The sequence below is a fragment of the Aureococcus anophagefferens genome (genome assembly GCF_000186865.1).
Source record: "Aureococcus anophagefferens unplaced genomic scaffold AURANscaffold_9, whole genome shotgun sequence".
NCBI lineage: Eukaryota > Pelagophyceae > Pelagomonadales > Pelagomonadaceae > Aureococcus > Aureococcus anophagefferens.
The window spans coordinates 368811-387415 of NW_008705569.1; the positions used below are offsets into that span (position 1 = coordinate 368811).

The 18605-nt window shown below is 71.5% G+C and overlaps 3 protein-coding genes across 3 annotated transcripts; all 3 read right to left on the bottom strand.

Moving 5' to 3' along the window:
* Positions 1-11: 11 nt before the first annotated feature.
* Positions 12-10375, bottom strand: HYP4 (hypothetical protein; the record flags this gene model as incomplete). Its single annotated transcript, XM_009038876.1, has 3 exons — positions 12-2499; positions 2914-3603; positions 7815-10375. The coding sequence occupies 3 exons, from the start codon at positions 10373-10375 to the stop codon at positions 12-14; spliced, it is 5739 nt and encodes a 1912-aa protein (XP_009037124.1).
* A 4542-nt stretch (positions 10376-14917) lies between these two features.
* Positions 14918-16333, bottom strand: AURANDRAFT_64142 (hypothetical protein; the record flags this gene model as incomplete). The annotated part of the gene is made up of 1 exon (XM_009038875.1): positions 14918-16333. One exon carries the CDS (start codon positions 16331-16333, stop codon positions 14918-14920), a length of 1416 nt encoding a protein of 471 aa, XP_009037123.1.
* Positions 16334-17736: 1403 nt separating this feature from the next.
* Positions 17737-18000, bottom strand: AURANDRAFT_9344 (hypothetical protein; the record flags this gene model as incomplete). The annotated part of the gene is made up of 1 exon (XM_009038874.1): positions 17737-18000. A coding segment is annotated over one exon (264 nt), but the record flags the coding sequence as incomplete, so codon positions are not given.
* Between the last annotated feature and the right edge of the window lie 605 nt (positions 18001-18605).

Here is an 18605-nt window from a genome sequence, read left to right on the forward strand (position 1 = left end):
CGCCCCGAGTGTTAGCATGAGAAGAACCCGGACGCGACGCCCCAGGCGTCGTCGAAGTAGCCCGCGGCGCGGACGCCGCCGACGCCCGTCCACCGCGCGTCCTCGTCGACCAGAACGAAGTCCGGGAGCATGTTCGAGAAGGGCGCGCGCGTGTGGGGCTGGTTCGACGCGAACGTCGTCGTCGCGAGCCACGCGAGCGTTTCCGCGCGGCTCGCGGTGACGACGAGGTCGAGGCGGCCCGCCGGCGACGGCGCGAGGAACGCGGCGCCGGGCCCGTCCGCGGCGTCGACGGCGCAGTCCCCGACGCGCAGCGCGCCGCCGACGTCGCGCACGGGCCAGCCGTCCGTGTCCGGGAAGCGGTCCTGGGCCCGCAGGCCGAGGTAGAGGAAGCGGTGCGAGTTCCGCAGCGGCGCCGCGTCGGCCAGGGACACGACGCGCGTGCTCGTCCGCGCCCAGACGTAGTGGTTCGACGCGACGTAGGTGGCCAACGCGAGCTCGGCGTCGGAGTAGTCCCGGGGCAGCACGACGACCCAGGGCTCGGCGAAGAAGTGGCGCATGGGGCCCCGGAGCTCCGGCGGGCGCCGCGGCGGCGCCGCGCACGGCGCCCAGGACGCATTCTCCCGGCACAGATCCAAGGAGTCGCAGCAGGTCTCCGGCGCGTCGACGCGGTCGCCGTCGATGGTCAACGGCAGCGCCGCGAGGGCCTCGCCGGCGAGCGCGAGGCGCCGCGCGTTCCGCGTCTCGAGCGAAGCGTTGGATTTGAACGTCGCGAACGCGCGCGCGCCCGGGTCCGGCCGGTCCACCACGCGCAGGCCGAAGCGGCCGCCGTAGGTCTGGGGCGACCCGGCGACGACCGTGACGGGGCCCTTCGCCAAGACGTCGGCCAGCGTCGTCCGGCGCGCGGCCGCGGCCGCGAGCGTGAAGGCCCGCGCCGCGTCGTCGTGGACCGCGCCGCCGTCGTTGGGCCGCGCCGTGTCCCACCACCAGTGGTCCGCGTCGACGGAGTCCAACTCGACGTCGGCGCCGTGCTCGTCGAGGAGCCGCGCGACCTTGCGGCCGAACCACGGGCTCACGGTGCGATCCCGGGACGCCACCCGCACGAGCGCCTTCGCGCCCCGTAGATTCGCCAGGAAGAGCGCGTTGTCGTTGTCGCCCACAGCGCCCTGGAGCGTCCCCAGGAGCGCGCGGTCCGCGTGGGCGAGCGCCGTCTCGTGGGTCCATAGATTGTTCGCGTCGCCGTACTCCTCCCTGCTCGACCAGCCGCAGGCGGAGAAGACGCCTCTCACGAGATCCGGGAAGCGCACGGCGAAGCCCCAGGCGCCGTGGCCGCCCCGCGAGTGGCCGTGGACGACGATGTTTGTGGCGTCCGCGCCGCGGTCGGCGGCGAGGACGCGCACCGCCCTTTCCGCGGTCCGCAGGCCCAGGTCCTCCCAGTTGTGGGGGCCCGCGCGGTCCGGGCAGAGCACCCACAGATCCTCGAAGCCGAAGGTGTAGTCCGCGTCGGCTTCGTCGACCTTGCGCTTGTACGCGTCGGCCTGCGCCTGCGCGGACACGCCGACGCCCGCCAGCGAGAGCACGACCGAATTTCCCGCGCCGTCCCCGCGCCGCGGGAAGAGGACGCCCGCGGCGCCCAGGGACCCGTCGCCGTCGGCGAAGGTCATGAGCGCGCTCTGGCTCCGCGCGCGGCAGCGCAGCGCGCCCTTGACGACGACGGCGGCGACGTAGATTTCGTATTCGGCGCAGCCGTCGGCCTCGACGTCGTCGGCGGGGCCGTTTGCGGCGAGGCGCAGGAGCACGCTCGTCGTCGACCCGGGCGCCAGGGACACGGGGTCGGCGGCGCCGCCGAGCGCGAAGCCGCCGCCCGCGTCGGTGAGCGTGGCGTGAGCGAACTTCCAGGCCGTCGGACTGAGGTTTCGAAGTTCCAGACACAGCACGGCCGCGTCGTTGACGAAGCGACCGCGGACGAGGTCCGGCGCGGCGCCGACGACTTTGGCCGCGAGGCCGACGTGCTTCGTGTGGACCCAGGTGGCGGCGCAGGAGAATTGCAGCGGCAGCTTCCCTCTTACCCGCGAGACCACGTCGTAGGCGCCCGCGCCGAGCTTCAGCGGCGTCGCGTGGCCCCGCCCGTAGACGTCGCCGAGGAGGGGGCCGATAATAACACCGTTGGCGTCCCGGAGCTCGAAGGCGTGGAGCGACCGGCACGAGACGGTATAGGTTCCGTTGCGCGTCACGCGCATCTTCCCCGCGACCCAGTACTGCACGTGGATGACGTCCTGGGACGTGCCGAGCGGCGGCGATCGCATCAACCCCTGGACGTCGACGTGGTCGTGGCCGAGGCGCGCAGCGCCGTCCGCCGCCGCCGCCGCGTCGCGCCAGCCGCCGAGGTCGCCGCCGTGCTCCGCGAAGCGCGGCGGCGGCGCGGCGCCGTCGAGCTGCGCGTAGACGCCGCCGTGCGCCGCCAGCGGGTCGCCCTCGTACTCCGTCTTCCCGCTCGGCCACCTACGTGTGTTTCATTTGTGTGTTGATGACTTGCATCGACGTCGACGCGGCGCCGCGCGGGCCGAGGAAGCGCCAGCCGTCGAAGGTCGCCTTGCCCTTCTTCACGCGCGGCACGTTCTCCTCGATGCGGATCGCTGCATTGGCGAGCGTCGTCGCGACCGCGATTGCGCGCAGCATCGCAATGGCTTAGCGGGTCCCCATGCCTCCTCGATTCACAATGAACCTAATGAACTTCAACGTCGCGAAGTTGCAGTGTCAGTACGGGGTCGAGAGGTGGTCATACTCGGGGTAAATGGAGGAGAAGTGCGTCGTGGCTTGGTGGAAGCCGTGAGAAAAAAGGCTCAGCTCGAGAGGAGCCGGAGCGGCAGCGCGAGGAGGCAGCCCGCCGCGCCGCCGCCGAAGTGGCCCTGCCACGAGATGCCGCCGCGCGTCAGGTCGGCCATGAGCGTGCCGAAGAGCAGCATGAGCGGGTGCGCGGCCTTGACGTCGCCGAGGATGTCCACCGCGGCGTTCGGGCGCAGGACGCTGAGCGCGAGGATCACGCCCGACACCGCGCCCGACGCGCCGACCGTCCGCGTGTGCGCCGGGGAGAGGAGCGCCGCCGCGACGCCGCCGGCCCAGCCGCACGCGAGGTAGAGCGCGAGGAGGAGCAGCTGGTTGCAGCCGAGCGCGGCCGAGACCTCCGAGCCGACGGCGAGCAGCGTGAGCATGTTTCCCAGGATGTGGCCGTGGTTCGCGTGCGCGAGCTGGGACTTGAGCAGCCGCTCGTGGCTCAGCGTGTGCCGCGAGATCGCCCACGCGTCTAGGTGCACCTTCGCCGGCAGGTAGCACGCCGCGTTGGCGACGACGATCGCGCAGAGCGCCCAGTGCCCCTCGGCCAGCGTCCCGCAGAGCGGCTCGACGAACGGCGCGACGAAGTGGCTCAGGTCGTGCGGCAGGTCCTGGGACAGCGCGCTCCGGCACTTGTCGACGAGCGACGCGGACCAGTGCGCGCAGGTCGAAAACTGCGAGCCGACGGCGGCGGCCACGGCGACGGCCGCGACGCTGGCCGTCGCCGCGTCTTTGACGAGGGTCTTGTCGGCGGGGCGCAGCATGCTCTCGAGCCTTTTTGCCACGTGACACTTGCAGGCCACTTCGCAAGACGCGCCGATCGATGCTCTCTCGAGCCTTTCAAAGGTTTTGCCACGCTTTGAGCGATGTTTCCCAGGCGATGCAAACCCTGATGTCGATCTTTGTGTGGTGATATTGCTCGTAGTATGCCCGCTTCGGCCGCCAATGCTCGCCTCTCTCATAAAATCCGTGCTCGACCGGCACGCAACGCAGTGGGGCCTGGAGACCGACGAAGTACGAGTCGAGTCGGATGGTTCGATAGTCCTCACGAACCTCCACCTCGACACGGACAAGCTCGCGGAAAAGGTCGGCGGCCTCGTCGAGATCAGCCGCCTCAGCGTCGGCAAGGTCACGATCCAGCCGTTCGACAGCAACGCCATCGTCGAGGACGTCTCGGTCGTCGTCGCGCCGTCGCGCGCCTGCGACGCCGCGGAGGCGCGCGCGCGGCGCCTCAAGCACGTGGCCTTCGTCGACGGGCTCGTCGGCACGCCGCGCGAGGCGCGCGTCACCGATGAGGAGGAGGCGAGCCTGTTGGAGCAGGTCGCGGGCTACCGCTTCGAGGGCCGGCGCTGGAGCGCGCGCGTCGAGTACCCGACGGACGACGGCCACGGCTCCGTCGGCGTCGCCGTCGGGTCCGTCGTTCTGGAGAACGCCAAGGAGGACGCGAAGCGCGGCGCCTGCGCCCTGCGCGACGTCTCCGCGACGGCGCACGAGGCGGACGAGCCCTACGGCGGCGACCGGAGCGCCGTCGACGCGCGCGTCGAGTGCGGCCTCAGGGACGGCGCGCGCGTCGCGTTGCTCCGGCTCCGCGACGCGAGCGGGCCGGCCTTCGAGACGGGCTATTTGGCCGCGGAGAAGCGCGTCGAGGTGCGGCGCAAGGGCCGCGACTGGTTGCGCGCGGCCAGGGGCGCGCCCGTCTACGTCAGCGCGGGAAAAGGGTGCGACATGCCCAACTTCACAAAGGCTCCTCACTCGGTCGCTTTCCACTCGTTTCGGCTGACTCTTGGAGGAGCGATCATCTCTCGGAGCGGCCTCGAAGCGTGGATGTTTTTCCGTGCAACGCGCGCGCGCGGAACACCCCCGTTGACGCGACGTTGAATCGCCCGTTTCCCGCCCAGGTCTACGTCGCGCTCGACCACGAGGACGCCGTCGAGATCCGCGTCGTCCAGGACGAGGTTTTGGGGCCGCGTGCCGTGGGCGCGGGCGAGCTGGGCGCCCCGGCGGTCTCCAAGTGCCTCGACGCCTTCGCGCTCTTCGGCGACGCGGCCGGCGCGGTGCACGTGGACGTCGGCCGCGGGTCCTTCGTGTCCCTGGACGTGCGAGACGCGTTCCCCCGGTCGGCCGACGGCGGGCCGCGCGTCTTCCAACTCGCGGAGCTCGACGCCGACCTGCGCAAGGACCGCGCCGAGTCGCGCTGCGCCGTCGCGCTGAAGCGCCCCGCGGCGACGGTGCAGCCGCGGCACGCGCGCGCGCTCGCCGCCGCGGTGAAATCGCTCGCGGCCGCGGCGGCCGAGCGGACGGCGCTCGCGCTGCGGCGCGAGGGCGCGCCGTCGCTGCGACGGCTCGCGCGCCTCCTGCGGTGCCTCGCCGCGCGGCGGCGGCGCACGGGCTGGCGGGCGCTCGTCGCGGCGGCGAACGCCGCGCACGCGTACCGGCGCCTCGTCGCCGCGCTCGAGCGAAGCGGCGGCGCCTGGCCGCCGCCGCCGGGCGCCTTCCCGACGGCGCCGCCGACGGAGGCCGACGCGAAACGCGTCGCCGACGCCCTCGAAAACAAGACCGAGGCGGCGCTGCCGCGGGCGCTCCTCGAGGCCGCGCTCGTCGACGCCGAATGCGAGGCGCCGGTCCTCCTCGCCGTCGCCGCGCGGCGCGCGTGCCGGCGCGCCGCGGGCGACGGGATCGCGAAAAAGGAAACCGGGGCGACGTCCTGCGTTTCCGTGACCCTGCTCTCCCTCGGCGGCGCCGCGCCGGCGAAGGCCCACTGCGCGGTGGCGGTCGGCGGCGTTCCGCCGCGGTCGTCGCGGCCCGCGGTCGACAACGCGCTGCTCGACAGCTTCGAGTTCGAGGAGGTCGACGCGTCCCAGCCGCTCGAGGTCGCCGTGTACGACGATTCCTACGCCAAGTCCATCGGGCCGATGCTCGTCGGCCGGGCGACGGTCGCGTGCGCGGACGGGATCCGAGAAGTCACGGCCGCGTCGTCGTCGCCGCTCGCGACGCCCGTGCCCGTGCGCCTCGCGATCGCCGTGCGCGACCACCACGACGTCGGCCCCGGCGGCCCGCCGTCGCGGCGGCTGGCCGAGGCCGCGGGGGCATCGTTTTCGACGCGGGACCACCGCTTCCACGACGAGCGCAAACGGCGCGACCACGTGGACCGCCAGCTCAGCGTGCTGCAGGCCGACGCGGTCGCCGCGCGGTCGGACCGGGCGTTCCGCGAGCTCGCCGTCGCCGACGCCGTCGTGTCGCTCCGGGGCGCGGCGCTGTCGTGCGCGTCGGCGACGGCGACGTTCGAGAGCCGCGGCGACGCGTGGAGCTCGTCGGACTTCCACGCGCCGGCGGCCGAGGTCGCGGCGGGGCGGCGGTCCGCGGCGCTGGCGGGCGCGCGCCTCACGCTCGAGCGCGAGGCCGACGCCGACGACGACCACTTCGGGCTCACGCTGCTGAGCGTCGAGGGCGACACCAAGGCCGTCGCCGAGTTCCAGCGCGCGGCCGCGGCGCTCGCGGCCGAGCTCGCGCCGGGCCTCCGGGACCTGCCGACCCTCGCGCGGCTGCTGGCGCACTAGGTAAGAGGGTGGAGGGAGGGGGGTGATGATGGAGTTTTGGTCGGCGAAACCGAGGCCTAAACCGCCTCGGCGGACTCGGCGCTTCGGCGAGTGGTAAACAGTTTCAACCCTTGGAGCAACGTCGTCAAGCGTCATGACCGTCGACGGGAGTCCCGACGGCACCGAGCGCCGGGCGCGGCTCAACGAGATCTCGCGGCTCGACTGGTGGGACGTCCTCGACTACGACCGGCCCGACGATGAAGTCGAGGCGATCATGGACGAGATGAACGGCCTGCGACGATGCCTCGATCAAGGCGCCGACGTCGACGCCGTCGATGAACGAGGGTACACGCTCCTCCGCTACGCGTCCCAATACGGCGACAGCCAGGTCGTGAAGCTCGCCCTGGACCGCGGCGCGGCCGTCGACGGCCGGGGGAGCGACGCGCTCCACGTGCGCACGCCGCTCTACGCCGCCGCGCACTTCGGCCACTTCGAGTCCGCGCTGCTTTTGCTCGTCGCGGGCGCCGACGTCGAACGGGGCGTGGGCTTCCGCGAGATCGGCGACTCCGTCGATCCCGACCACTCGGACTCGACGCCGCTCATGACCGCGAGCACCGAGGGCCGCGTCGACGTCGTGGAGCTCCTTTTGGAATACGGCGCGGACGTGAACAAGGCCGGGAGCGAGGGCATGACGCCGCTGGGGTGCGCCTGCATCCGCGGCCGCGTCGGCGTCGTGAAAGTCTTGCTCGACGGCGGCGCGGACTGGCGGAAGAAGATCTTCACGACGGGGAAGAACCTCGGCGTGAATCCGCTCTTCTCGGCGTGCGTCAACCAGCACGTCGACGTGGCGCGCGTGCTCCTCGCGCGCGGGCTCTTCGATTACGACAAGGACGACGTCAATACGACGTTTTACGTCATCCAAGACGCCGAGTGCTCGCCGGACCTGAAGGCGCTCTTCAACTCCTACTTCGTGAACTACTGGCAGCTCCGCGCGCGGCTTCGATGCATCGGCCGGTCCTCCGAGCCGCAGCGCCGGGTCGTCGGCGACAAGTACCTCGCGAATCACCTCGGTTCCTTCCTCTTCGGCGACGGGATCATCCTCGAAAGGGAGGACGCGCCGGACGCGCCGTCCGCGCGTCGCGCGAGCCTGTCGACGGCGCTCGCGTCGTCGATGGCGGAGGTCCGGGCGGCGCTCGGCGACGGCGCGGGCAACCCGTCGCTGCTCGCCCAGCTGAAGCAGTCGCTTTCGGACGCGGCGCGGGTCGTGGAGCTCGAGGCCGCGCGCGAGGCGGCGCTCGGCGCCGAGGTTGTCGAGGACCGGGCCGAGCGGCTCGGCCCGGAGCTCGCGGAGCTGACCGGCCTGCTGCAACAGGCGCTCAGCCTGCAAGCGAGCATCGACCCGGGGTCGTAAGATGCGATCAGTTATTGATCTCGCGGAGCTGCTGGTACGCGTCGGAGTGGAGGCGCTCGCGGACCTCGCGGAAGTACTGGGCGATGGCGAGGTTCGAGGACTTCTCGATGGCGCGCTGCATGTCGACGACGTTGATGAACTGGTCGTGGGGCCCGTTGGGCCCGACCTGGGCCATGGTCTCGCGGAGGGCCTCGTCCTTGGCCTCGTTCGCGTTCGCGTTGCCGAGCGCGGCCGTCGCGTAGGCCTGGTACTGCTGGTCCTTGAGCTTGTTGCCCTCGCCGACGAGCACGAGGTACTGGAGCAGGAGCAGGACCTGGCGGTCGAGGAAGAGGCGCCGCTCCGCGGACGCGCGCTTGAGCTCGAGCCGCTGCTTCGCGCGCTTGAACCGGCGGTAGTCCAAGATCGCCGCCTGGAGCTCGTCGTGCTCGATCTTCCCCGACCCGTCCGTGTCGAGGTAGGCCACGAGCTTCTTCACCTGCTCGAAGGTCAGCGACACCTTGGCCTGGAGGAGCAGCTTGTGGAACTCGCCCGCCGCGAGCGCGTCCGAGTCGTCCGTCTTGCACTCCGCGGCGCGGCGGAAGCCCTCCTTCTTCGCCCGCCCGTGGTACCAGATGTCCTCGGCCTTGAGCTGGAAGCGGCAGAAGTAGCGGTCCAGGAGCGCGAAGGACGCGAAGCAGCCCGACTCTTCCGCCGCGCGCATGCGGATCGTGAAGTCCAATTCCTCCTTGGCCCGCGCGGCGTTCGCCGCCGCGGCCACGGCGGCCTTGTCCGCGTTCTTCACGCGCGCGGCCTCGTAGGACGGCGGCGGCGTGCGCAGGGAGATGGCCTGCATGAACGCGACGATCTTCGCGACGCCCACCGTCCCCGAGTTCGCCGTGTCCATGAGCTCGCAGACGTCGCGCAACCTTAAACCGCGCCGCGCCGTGAGGAACTCGACGCGCCGGAAGACGCTGTCGATGCCCGCGCGCTTCATCTGCTGCTCGATGGACGACGCGCCCGACGGCGCGGCCGCGTCCATCTCCAGCGCCAGCAGCGCCGTCTTCGCCGCGCGCGCGGCCTCGCGCGCTTTCTTCGCGTCCTCGACGCGGCTCGCCCCCTCGAAGAGCGCCGCGAGCACGGCGCGCACGTCGTGGACCGACGCGTAGGCCTCCGCGATGCCCGTGCCGACGGCGAAGACGGACGCCTGCGGCGCGGACTTCATCTTCACGAACTCCATGAAGCGCATGCCCTCCTTCGTCGCCAGGTAGTCGTCGAGCGCGACGAAGACGCGCGCGACGTGGAGCGGCGGCTCGGCGCCTTCCAGTAAACCCACGGGGTCGTCCGCGCCCGTCTCGCGCTGGCTGCCCATGCCCGCCTCGCCGCGGAACGTCGACACGGAGTCGCGCTCCGAGATGGGCTTGTAGGACGCGGCGAGGGCGCGCTCCTTCTCCTCGCCCTCCGCGCGGCTCCGGTAGCCGTAGCGGTGGCCCTCGCGCGCGACGGCCCACAGCCGCTTCAGCACGCGGCTCGACGCCTCGAGCTCCTGGAGCAGGAGCTCGTCGTACTCGCTGAAGAGCACGTCGACGAGCTCGTGGACGTCGGCCTCGTTGACGGCGCCGTAGGACGACGCCAGCGACGGCTGCGCGTCCTCGTCGCCCTCCGTCGCGGCCTCCTTGACCTTGCGCCGCTGCGTGAGCTCGACGTCCTCGTCGTACCAGCTCAGCTCCTTGTCGACCTCCTCGACCTCCTCCTCCTCGTCGATGGTCTGCTCCTGCTGCTCCAGCGCCCGCGCCTTCTCCTCCTCCTGCTGGCTCTTGAGCACGACGAGGTCCTTCTTCGACGGCGTGATGCGGTCCAGGTCCAGCGCGAGCCGCTTCGCCACCCGGAAGCACTCCATGAAGTCGGCCATCAGGATCACGCCCCGGTCCTCGCGGTCGAGGAAGTTCACCATGGACCGGATGACCGCGGGCGGGATGGGCTTGCCCCGCGCGTACTGGGACCGCACCGCCAGAGCCCTACTCCGGATCGTCTCCGCGTCCGGCGTCAGCGACAGCCGCAGGCCCTCGACGCCCGTGGGCCCGTTGCCCGGCTCGCGCTTCAGGGAGCAGAGCCAGCGGTGGAGCGTGACGATGGACACGAAGCCCTCGCCGTTCACCGACCGCCGCGGCAAGGCCTCGACGAGCGTGGACGAGTTCGCCTGGAGGTAGGCGTGGAGCTCCTTGAGCATGCACTTGATGGAGCACACGGTCTGGAGCTGCTCGTCGCGCACGCGCGGCCAGCGCAGCGGCTTGAGCGGGAGCGCGAGGCTCGTCGGCTCGTCGCCCTCGCCGCCGGCCTTGCCGGACCCGAGCACCTGGGTCTTCGGGCCCCGCATGGGCACGTGGCCCCGGTTCGGCGACGGCGGCCGCCCGTTGCCGGCGGACCCGGGCGGCGACGGCGACCGCGCCGCCTTCTTCGCCGCGCCCTTGACCTTGGGCAGCCTCCGGCGCAGCATGCCCCGCCGCATCATCGCGCGGTCGCGCCGCGCCATGGGGCCCTCGATCCACTGCTCGGGGTAGCTCGGCACACTGCCCTCGAGCCGCGCCTTCGTCAGCTCCTGGATCTGCCGGCAGGTCACCATCGCGACACGCCGGGGGCGTCTCAGCCAACGCCCACCTTTGCGATATCGAGGTGCTCGTGCAGGGAAAGATGAAGTCGCAGCCTGACGCCGTCGATGCTCAGCTCCTCGAGGATCGGCTACGCGCGACGATGGGCCTCCCGCTGGTCACCCTGCTCCAAGCACTCGGCCTCGCCCTAAGCTTGACCCCGCATGGTGGCGCACTCGTCCGGCACAGCCGCACGCGGGCCGCGCCGCTGCAGAGTCAACGACAGCTGTACGACACCACGTCGATGGGGACCGGCGACGGCGCGGACGTCCTCCCCGCGGCGGCCATGGACAACCCCGTGCTCGGGCGCGTGGCGCGGGCGGCGATCGCCGCGGTGACGAACCCTCACCTCGACGGGTCGGGCGTCGGCAGCACGTGGGTGCCCGAGTACCTGCGCGAGGAGTTCCGCGCGAGCGTGCGCGGGCTGCGCTTCGACCACGCGCCGGGCGACGGCCGCTTCGAGGCGCTCTACGATGCGGCGGGCCGCGACGCCGAGAAGACGTTCGGCTTACAGGGCGGCGCGCGGCTCGCGCGCATCTGCGGCGGGCGCCACTGGGACCTCCTCGTCTACCTGTTCCCCGCGAGCGCGCACACGGTTGGGCCGGCCGCACAAGCGCTGCAACCGGAGGGCACGATCCAGCTGCTGAAGCCGCTGATCGGCGACTGGGAGCGGGCCATCGACAAGCGGGCCGGCAAGGTGCGCGGCCGCGTGCAGGTGCGCCAGATCAGCGCCGGCGCGGGCGGCGACCTCGGCGGCGCGGTGAAGCTGCACGGCGGGCCCGTGCGCGAGTTCTCGGGAGCGAACGGCGGGGCCTGCGCGCTCTTCGAGGCGCTACTCAAGCGGCCGAACAACAACAACCCGCCGCCGTCGATCCCGCTGCTCGAGCTGACGCCCGAGCTCGCCGCCGCCTTCTACGACGACGGCGGCGCGGCGGGCGCCGAGCCCGGGCGCGACCAGTACGCGGGCACGGCGCCCGATCCGATCGGCGCGCCCGACGGGTCGACGTGGGACCCGCAATACCACCCGGAGCACAACGAGTACTACTACGTCAACTCCCGAAGCGGCGAGACGTCCTGGGAGCCTCCGGCGGCCGCCGGGGCCCCGCGCGATCAATACGCGAGCACCGCGCCCGCGCCGATCGGCGGGGCCGACGGCCTCTGGGAGCCGCAATACGACGACGAGACCGGCGACTACTTCTACGTCAACTCCGCCACGGGCGAGGCGTCGTGGGAACCTCCGGCGACCGCCGCGCCCCAGCAGCGCGACCAATACGCGAGCAACGCGCCCGCGCCGATCGGCGCGGCCGACGGCTCGACGTGGGAGCCGCAGTACGACGAGGAAACCGGCGACTACTTCTATGTCAACTCCGCGACGGGCGAGGCGTCCTGGGCAGACGCGCTGGTATAAAAAGCCGAATATAATTATGCGCCTGGACACCGTTCAGTCTTATACTTCAGACGAAGACCTGGATGACCTGGCCCGGCTAGGCGCGCTCAGGCAACTTGGACGCACCGACTGGCACCGACACTTGCACCGACAGAGCCTTCACGTTGAAGGCCTGCTTTGATGGTGCGCTGCGGCAGAGATTGCAATCTATTGCGCAGTGGCAGTGCGCAATGCGACTATATAGGCGGCGCGGCGGCGCTTCATATCCCGCGATGGGCCTCCCGCTGGTCGCCCTGCTCCCAGCACTGGGCCTCGCCCTAAGCTTGACCCCGCATGGTGGCGCACTCGTCCGGCACAGCCGCACGCGGGCCGCGCCGCTGCAGAGTCAACGACAGCTGTACGACACCACGTCGATGGAGACCGGCGACGACGCGGACATCCTACCCGCGGCGGCCATGGACAACCCCGTGCTCGCGCGCGTGGTGCGGGCGGCGAACGCGGCGGTCACGAACCCTAACCTACGCGGTACGGAAGTCGGCAGCAGGTGGGTGCCCGAGTACCTGCGCGAGGAGTTCCGGGCGAGCGTGCGCGGGCTGCGCTTTGACCACGCGCCGGGCGACGGGCGCTTCGAGGCGCTGTACGCGGCGGCGGGCCGCGACGCCGAGACGCCACTCGGTTTGCAGGGCGGCGCGCGGCTCGCGCGCATCTGCGGCGGGCGCCACTGGGACCTCCTCGTCTACCTGTTCCCCGCGGGCGCGTCGAACCCGTGGCCGGCCGCCATCGCGCAGCAATCGGAGGGCACGATCCAGCTGCTGAAGCCGCTGATCGGCGTATGGGAGCACGCCATCGACAAGCGGGAGGGCAAGGTGCGCGGCCGCGTGCAGGTGCGCCAGGTCAGGGCCGGCAAACGCGGCAACTTAGGATTCGCCGTGAAGCTGCACGGCGGGCCCGTGCGCGAGTTCTCGGGAGCAAACGGCGGGGCCTGCGCGCTCTTCGAGGCGATGCTCAAGCGGCCGTTCACGAACGACCCGCCGCCGTCGATCCCGCTGCTCGAGCTGACGCCCGAGCTCGCCAGCGCCTTCTACGACGACGGCGGCGCGGCGGGAGCCGAGCTCCAGCGCGACCAATTCGCGGGCACGGCGCCCGATCCGATCGGCGCGCCCGGCGGCCTCTGGGAGCCGCAATACGATGAGGAGACCGGCGACTACTTCTACGTCAACTCCCGAAGCGGCGAAACCTCCTGGGAGCCTCCGGCGGCCGCCGGGGCCCCGCGCGATCAATACGCGAGCAACGCGCCCGCGCCGATCGGCGCGCCCGGCGGCCTCTGGGAGCCGCAATACGACGACGAGACCGGCGACTACTTCTACGTCAACTCCGCCACGGGCGAGGCGTCCTGGGAACCTCCGGCGGCCGCCGGGCCGCCCCAGCGCGATCAATACGCGAGCAGCTCGCCCGCGCCGATCGGCGCGGCCGACGGCTCGACGTGGGAGCCGCAGTACGACGAGGAAACCGGCGACTACTTCTACGTCAACTCCGCGACGGGCGAGGCGTCCTGGGAACCGCAACATAGTTAATCCGAAGGACAAGATTCAGACGGAGACCTGGATGACCTCGCCCGGCTTGACACCCTCGGGCATGCGGCGACCTGGACCAGCGCGCCGAAGCCAAGCTTGGAGCACTGCTTGACCGTGCCTTGATGTTGATGACCGTGGTGTAGGAGGAGCGGTCGATGACGCGCACGCGGCGCGGCGCTTCACATCCCGCCATGAGCCTCCCGCTGGTCGCCCTGCTCCAAGCACTCGGCCTCGCCCTAAGCTTGACCCCGCATGGTGGCGCACTCGTCCGGCACAGCCGCACGCGGGCCGCGCCGCTGCAGAGTCACCAGGGACAAATTATGACACCACGAGGATTGATGGAGACCGGCGACGGAGCGGACATCCTCCCCGCGGCGGCCATGGACCACCCCGTGCTCGGGCGCGTGGCGCGGGCGGCGAACGCGGCGGTCACGAACCCTAACCTACGCGGTACGGAAGTCGGCAGCTCGTGGGTGCCCGAGTACCTGCGCGAGGAGTTCCGCGCGAGCGTGCGCGGGCTGCGCTTCGACCACGCGCCGGGCGACGGGCTCTTCGAGGCGCTGTACGCGGCGGCGGGCCGCGACGCCGAGACGCCACTCGGTTTGCAGGGCGGCGCGCGGCTCGCGCGCATCTGCGGCGGGCGCCACTGGGACCTCCTCGTCTACCTGTTCCCCGCGAGCGCGTCGACGCCGGGGCCGGCCTCCACCACGCAGCAACCGGAGGGGACGATCCAGCTGCTGAAGCCGCTGATCGGCGTCTGGGAGCACGCGATCGACAAGCGGGAGGGCAAGATCCGCGGCCGCGTGCAGGAGCGCCGGGTCAGGGCCGGCGAACGCAGCAACAAGGGAGGCGCCGTGAAGCTGCACGGCGGGCCCGTGCGCGAGTTCTCGGGAGCGGACGGCGGGGCCTGCGCGCTCTTCGAGGCGATGCTCAAGCGGCCGGTCACGAACGACCCGCCGCCGCCGATCCCGCTGCTCGAGCTGACGCCCGAGCTCGCCGCCGCCTTCTACGACGACGGCGGAAAATTCCCGAGGTGCGCCGCCTTCTACGACGACGGCGGCGTCGCGAGGGGGCGAGCCGAGCCCCAGCGCGACCGATACGCGAGCAACGCGCCCGCGCCGATCGGCGCGCCCGGCGGCCTCTGGGAGCCGCAATACGACGAGGAGACCGGAGACTACTTCTACGTCAACTCCGCGACGGGCGAAACGTCCTGGGAGCCTCCGGCGGCCGCCTCGCCTCAGCGCGATCAGTACGCGAGCAGCGCGCCCGCGCCGATCGGCGGGCCTGACGGCCTCTGGGAGCCGCAATACGACGACGAGACCGGCGACTACTTCTACGTCAACTCCGTGACCGGCGAAACGTCCTGGGAACCTCCGGCGACCGCCGCGCCCCAGCGCGATCAATACGCGAGCAACGTGCCCGCGCCGATCGGCGCGGCCGACGGCTCGACGTGGGAGCCGCAGTGCGACGCGGAAACCGGCGACTACTTCTACGTCAACTTCGCGACGGGCGAGGCGTCCTGGGACCCGTAAAGTAGTTAATCCGAAGGACAAGATTCAGACGGCGACCTGGATGACCTGGCCCGGCTTGACGCCCTCGGGCACGGCGACCTGGATGGCGCCCGACGGCGCCTGGACCTGGATGACCGTGCCCGCGACCGCGCCCTCCGGCACGGCGACGGAGATCATCGCGGGCGCGGGATGGACGGCCGTGACGGCCGCGACGGGCTGGAAGCCCGGCGCCGTGGGCCCGCCGCGGGCCATCATCATCTGCTGCATGGGCGCGCCGACGTCGCCGACGACGCGCCCCTCGCCGAGGTCCGCGGACCGGCCGTGGCGGAGGAGGTCGAGGCGGAACCAGGACGACGCGAGGAAGTTCTGCAGCGCCGCGCGCTCGTTGAAGTCGAGCCGCGCGGCGCTCGCCTTCTGCTGCATGACGGCGTCCGCGAAGGCCTTGGCGTTCGTCGCGCCGTCCTTGGCGATCATATGCGACCCGCCGTAGGCCGAGACGACGAGGCGCTCGAGGCCGCCCGGGTAGACGGGCCGCAGCACGTCCACGGCGTCGACGAACTCGAGGGGCACGACGTCGACGACCTGGCGGTCGTTCTTGTAGGCCGTGCACATGGGGTCGCCGCCCATGCAGACGAGGCAGCAGTTGCAGGGCGCGACGATCGGCGGGCCCATGCACGCGGACCACCCGGCGTAGGGCTCCGTCACAGAAACCACGGCGTTGGGCGTGAGCCGCACGGTCGTCGCGGCGTTGGCGCGGGGCGCCCAGCACAGCTTCGCGGCCATGGCGCAGGGCGAGCCGAAGAAGATGATGCCGTGGGGCCAGAAGCAGACCATCGGCGGCGGCAAGCCGAAGCAGAAGAGGGGCACCTCCGACACGCAGGTGGCGCAGCAGACGGCGTTGAAGCCCGGGTTCTCGAGCGCGAAATGCGTGGGCTCCGCGGCGAACTTGGGCGCGAGCGGGTTCGCGCCGTGGGGCGCGACGCTCGCGCCCGTGCCGAGCGTCGCGCCGAGGTTCGGCACCATTTTCTCGAGGAACACCTTGCGCTCGAGGAGCCGCAGCTCGTCGGTCCGCTCCGGCGCGCTCATGAGGCGGAAGACGTTCGCGAACTGCTCGTAGGTGAGCTGGCCGCTTTGAGCCGTGTCGTAGACGCGGAAGATCGCCGCGGCCTGCTCCGGTGACACGCCGCGCCCGTCGAGCATGCCCATGCCCACGTCGCCGATGAAGGGGGCCTCCCCACTCCCGCCGAAGTTGCCGCCCTTGTTGATCTCCAAGAGCGCCTCCCGCATGCCGGGGCAGTCCAAGCCATTCTGACCCCTGTTCGAAAGCCAGTGGCTGTTGATGGCCGACTGGAAGCCGGCGAGGTCCAGCAGGCCGCTGCGCGGACTGAACCAGGACGCACCCGTCGCGTGGGCCGAGAAGGCCCGCGAGTGCGCCGGCTGGCCCTTGCCGCCCTTGCCCATGGTCAACTCGTGGCGCGATAGGGCTGCGCGCGCGCTGCCATCGGCTGCTTCATCGACTCAGTACAACTGACTCAGTGCTTCATCCAAGTTCGTTGAACCATTGTTGAACCAGCGCGTCGGCTGGACACTTGGCTGGACGCCCTCCCGTGGGACCATGGCGCCCGACGGCGCCCGGACATCGCCCGCTGTTATACGTCAGACGGAGATCTGGATAACCTCGCCCGGGTGGACGCCCTGGGGCACGGCGAACTGGATGGCCGCTGCGCGGATTGAGCCAGGACGAGCCCGTCGCGCTGCCAGTGGCCTTGAACGCCAAGGTGTGTGCCGCCTGGCCCTTGCCGCCCTTGCCCATGGTAGATCTACGGCGCGAGTTTTTACGGCTGCGCGCTGCCCTTCGGCTGGCAAGGTGGGGAGGATGGCAGAGATGGATGGCAGGTCGGGGCTGCTCCCACGCCAACAAATTCTTGAAAAGTGCAGCTTACCCCGCACAGCTCGTCAACGAGCGTTGAGCTGCCACGACGCGCGCCCGCGTCGCCGGTCCAGCCTCGCGTTCGGCACCGCTGCCGCGACTCGCAGGGCTCGCTGCGCGCGCCGCAGCGATCAGTAAAGAAGCCATGCGCCTCGCTGCGCTCGTCGTCTCGCTCGCCGCCGTCGCCCAGGGCTTCGCGCCGGCGGCGGCGCGGCCGCGCGCCGCGCGCCTGAGCGCGCCGCTGCGCGCCGAGGGCAGCGTCGCGCGCTGCGTGGAGAAGATCACGGCCGCCATCGCGCCGACGTCCCTCGAGGTCACGAACAACGAGGACGACCCCAACGGCTCGCACATCGCCATCGTCGTCGTGTCCGAGGCGTTCGAGGGCCTCTCGCGCGTGAAGCGGCAGCAGCTCGTCATGCGCTCCATCAAGGACGAGATGGACTCGGGCGCCATCCACGCCATCGACAAGCTCACGACGAAGACGCCCGCGGAGGTCGCGTGAGCGCGCGGCGTAAACGGCCCCCGGCGACTCTAGCGCGCGGCCGCCGGTGGCGCGACGGGCTAGGTGTTAGAGTTCCGCGGCGGCCTTCTCGGCCTGGCGCTTCGCGAACCTCGCGTCCGCCTCCTCCTGCTTCCTCGCGCGCGCGTCGGCCTGGCGCTTCTGCTCCAGGCGCTTGCTCTTCCGCTTCGCCTCGTCCGCGGCCCACTGCTGTTTCGCCTTGTCCTCCTTCGCCTTCTTCTTCCGCTCCTCCTCGCGCTTCTGCGCGGGCGTCGGGCCGGCCGGCTTCTTCGGTGGCCTCGGCTGGCCGCCGCCGCCGCCGGGGAACCCGCCGCCGCCGCCGCCGCCGAAGCCCGGCATGCCGCCGCCGCCGAACATGGACGCGAAGGGATTCCCGCCGCCGCCGAAGGGCGAGCCGCCGCCGCCGCCGAAGCCGCCGCCGAAGGGCGAGCCGCCCGACTGCTGCTGGAACCCGCCGCCGCCGCCGCCGCCGTTGCCGCCGCCGCGCTTCAGCGCCTCCTCGCCGCCGAGGTCGTAGATGCGCTTCTGCTCCGGGTCGCTGAGCACCTCGTAGGCCTTGGCCACCAGCGCGAACTTCTTGGCGGCCTGCTCGTCGCCGACGTTCTTGTCCGGGTGGTACTTCTTCGCCGCTTCGCGATAGGCTTTCTTGAGCTCCTTGTCGCTGCAGCCCTTCTTGACCTTGAGCAGCTTGTAGTAGTCGTGCTCCTTGGCGACGGCGACGACGAGCAGCGCGAGCGCCGCCAAAGCGACGCGGCCGAGCGGCATACTGCCGATCTCGAGCGCTTGCAAACGCCACGCGTCCAGCGATCGATCGCAGCGATGCAAAGCCGATCGGAGCGACGCGGCAGCGATGCGCAGCAGGTCCCAGGCGACGGCTGCGATGCGTATGCGCTGCGGCAGCACCGGCAAAGCGACGAGGACGCTGCCAAGCGCCGACACGCGGAGGGGCTCGACCGGCTCTTGCCTCAAGCGAGATGCCGGAAAGATGCTTTTGCGGCGCCAGAAGAAGTGCCGATCCACGATGGCCGCCCGCCTCGCGTGCCGCCGCCTCTCCACGCCCTCTCGCATCGCGAGCCGCGCGGACCACGGCCCGGTGCTGAGCGTGCCGCCCATCATCCTCCGCAAGCGGGGCATCGAGGAGGTCTGGAGCCCTTCCAAGGGAACCGAGACGTCGATGCTGTCCATCGGCCGCGCCTGCAGCGAGGTCTTCCAGGGCGAGGCGCTGCGCGGCGTGCTCATCGAGGGCCACGAGTACGAGAAGGCGGCGCTCGACGCGCTCGCGG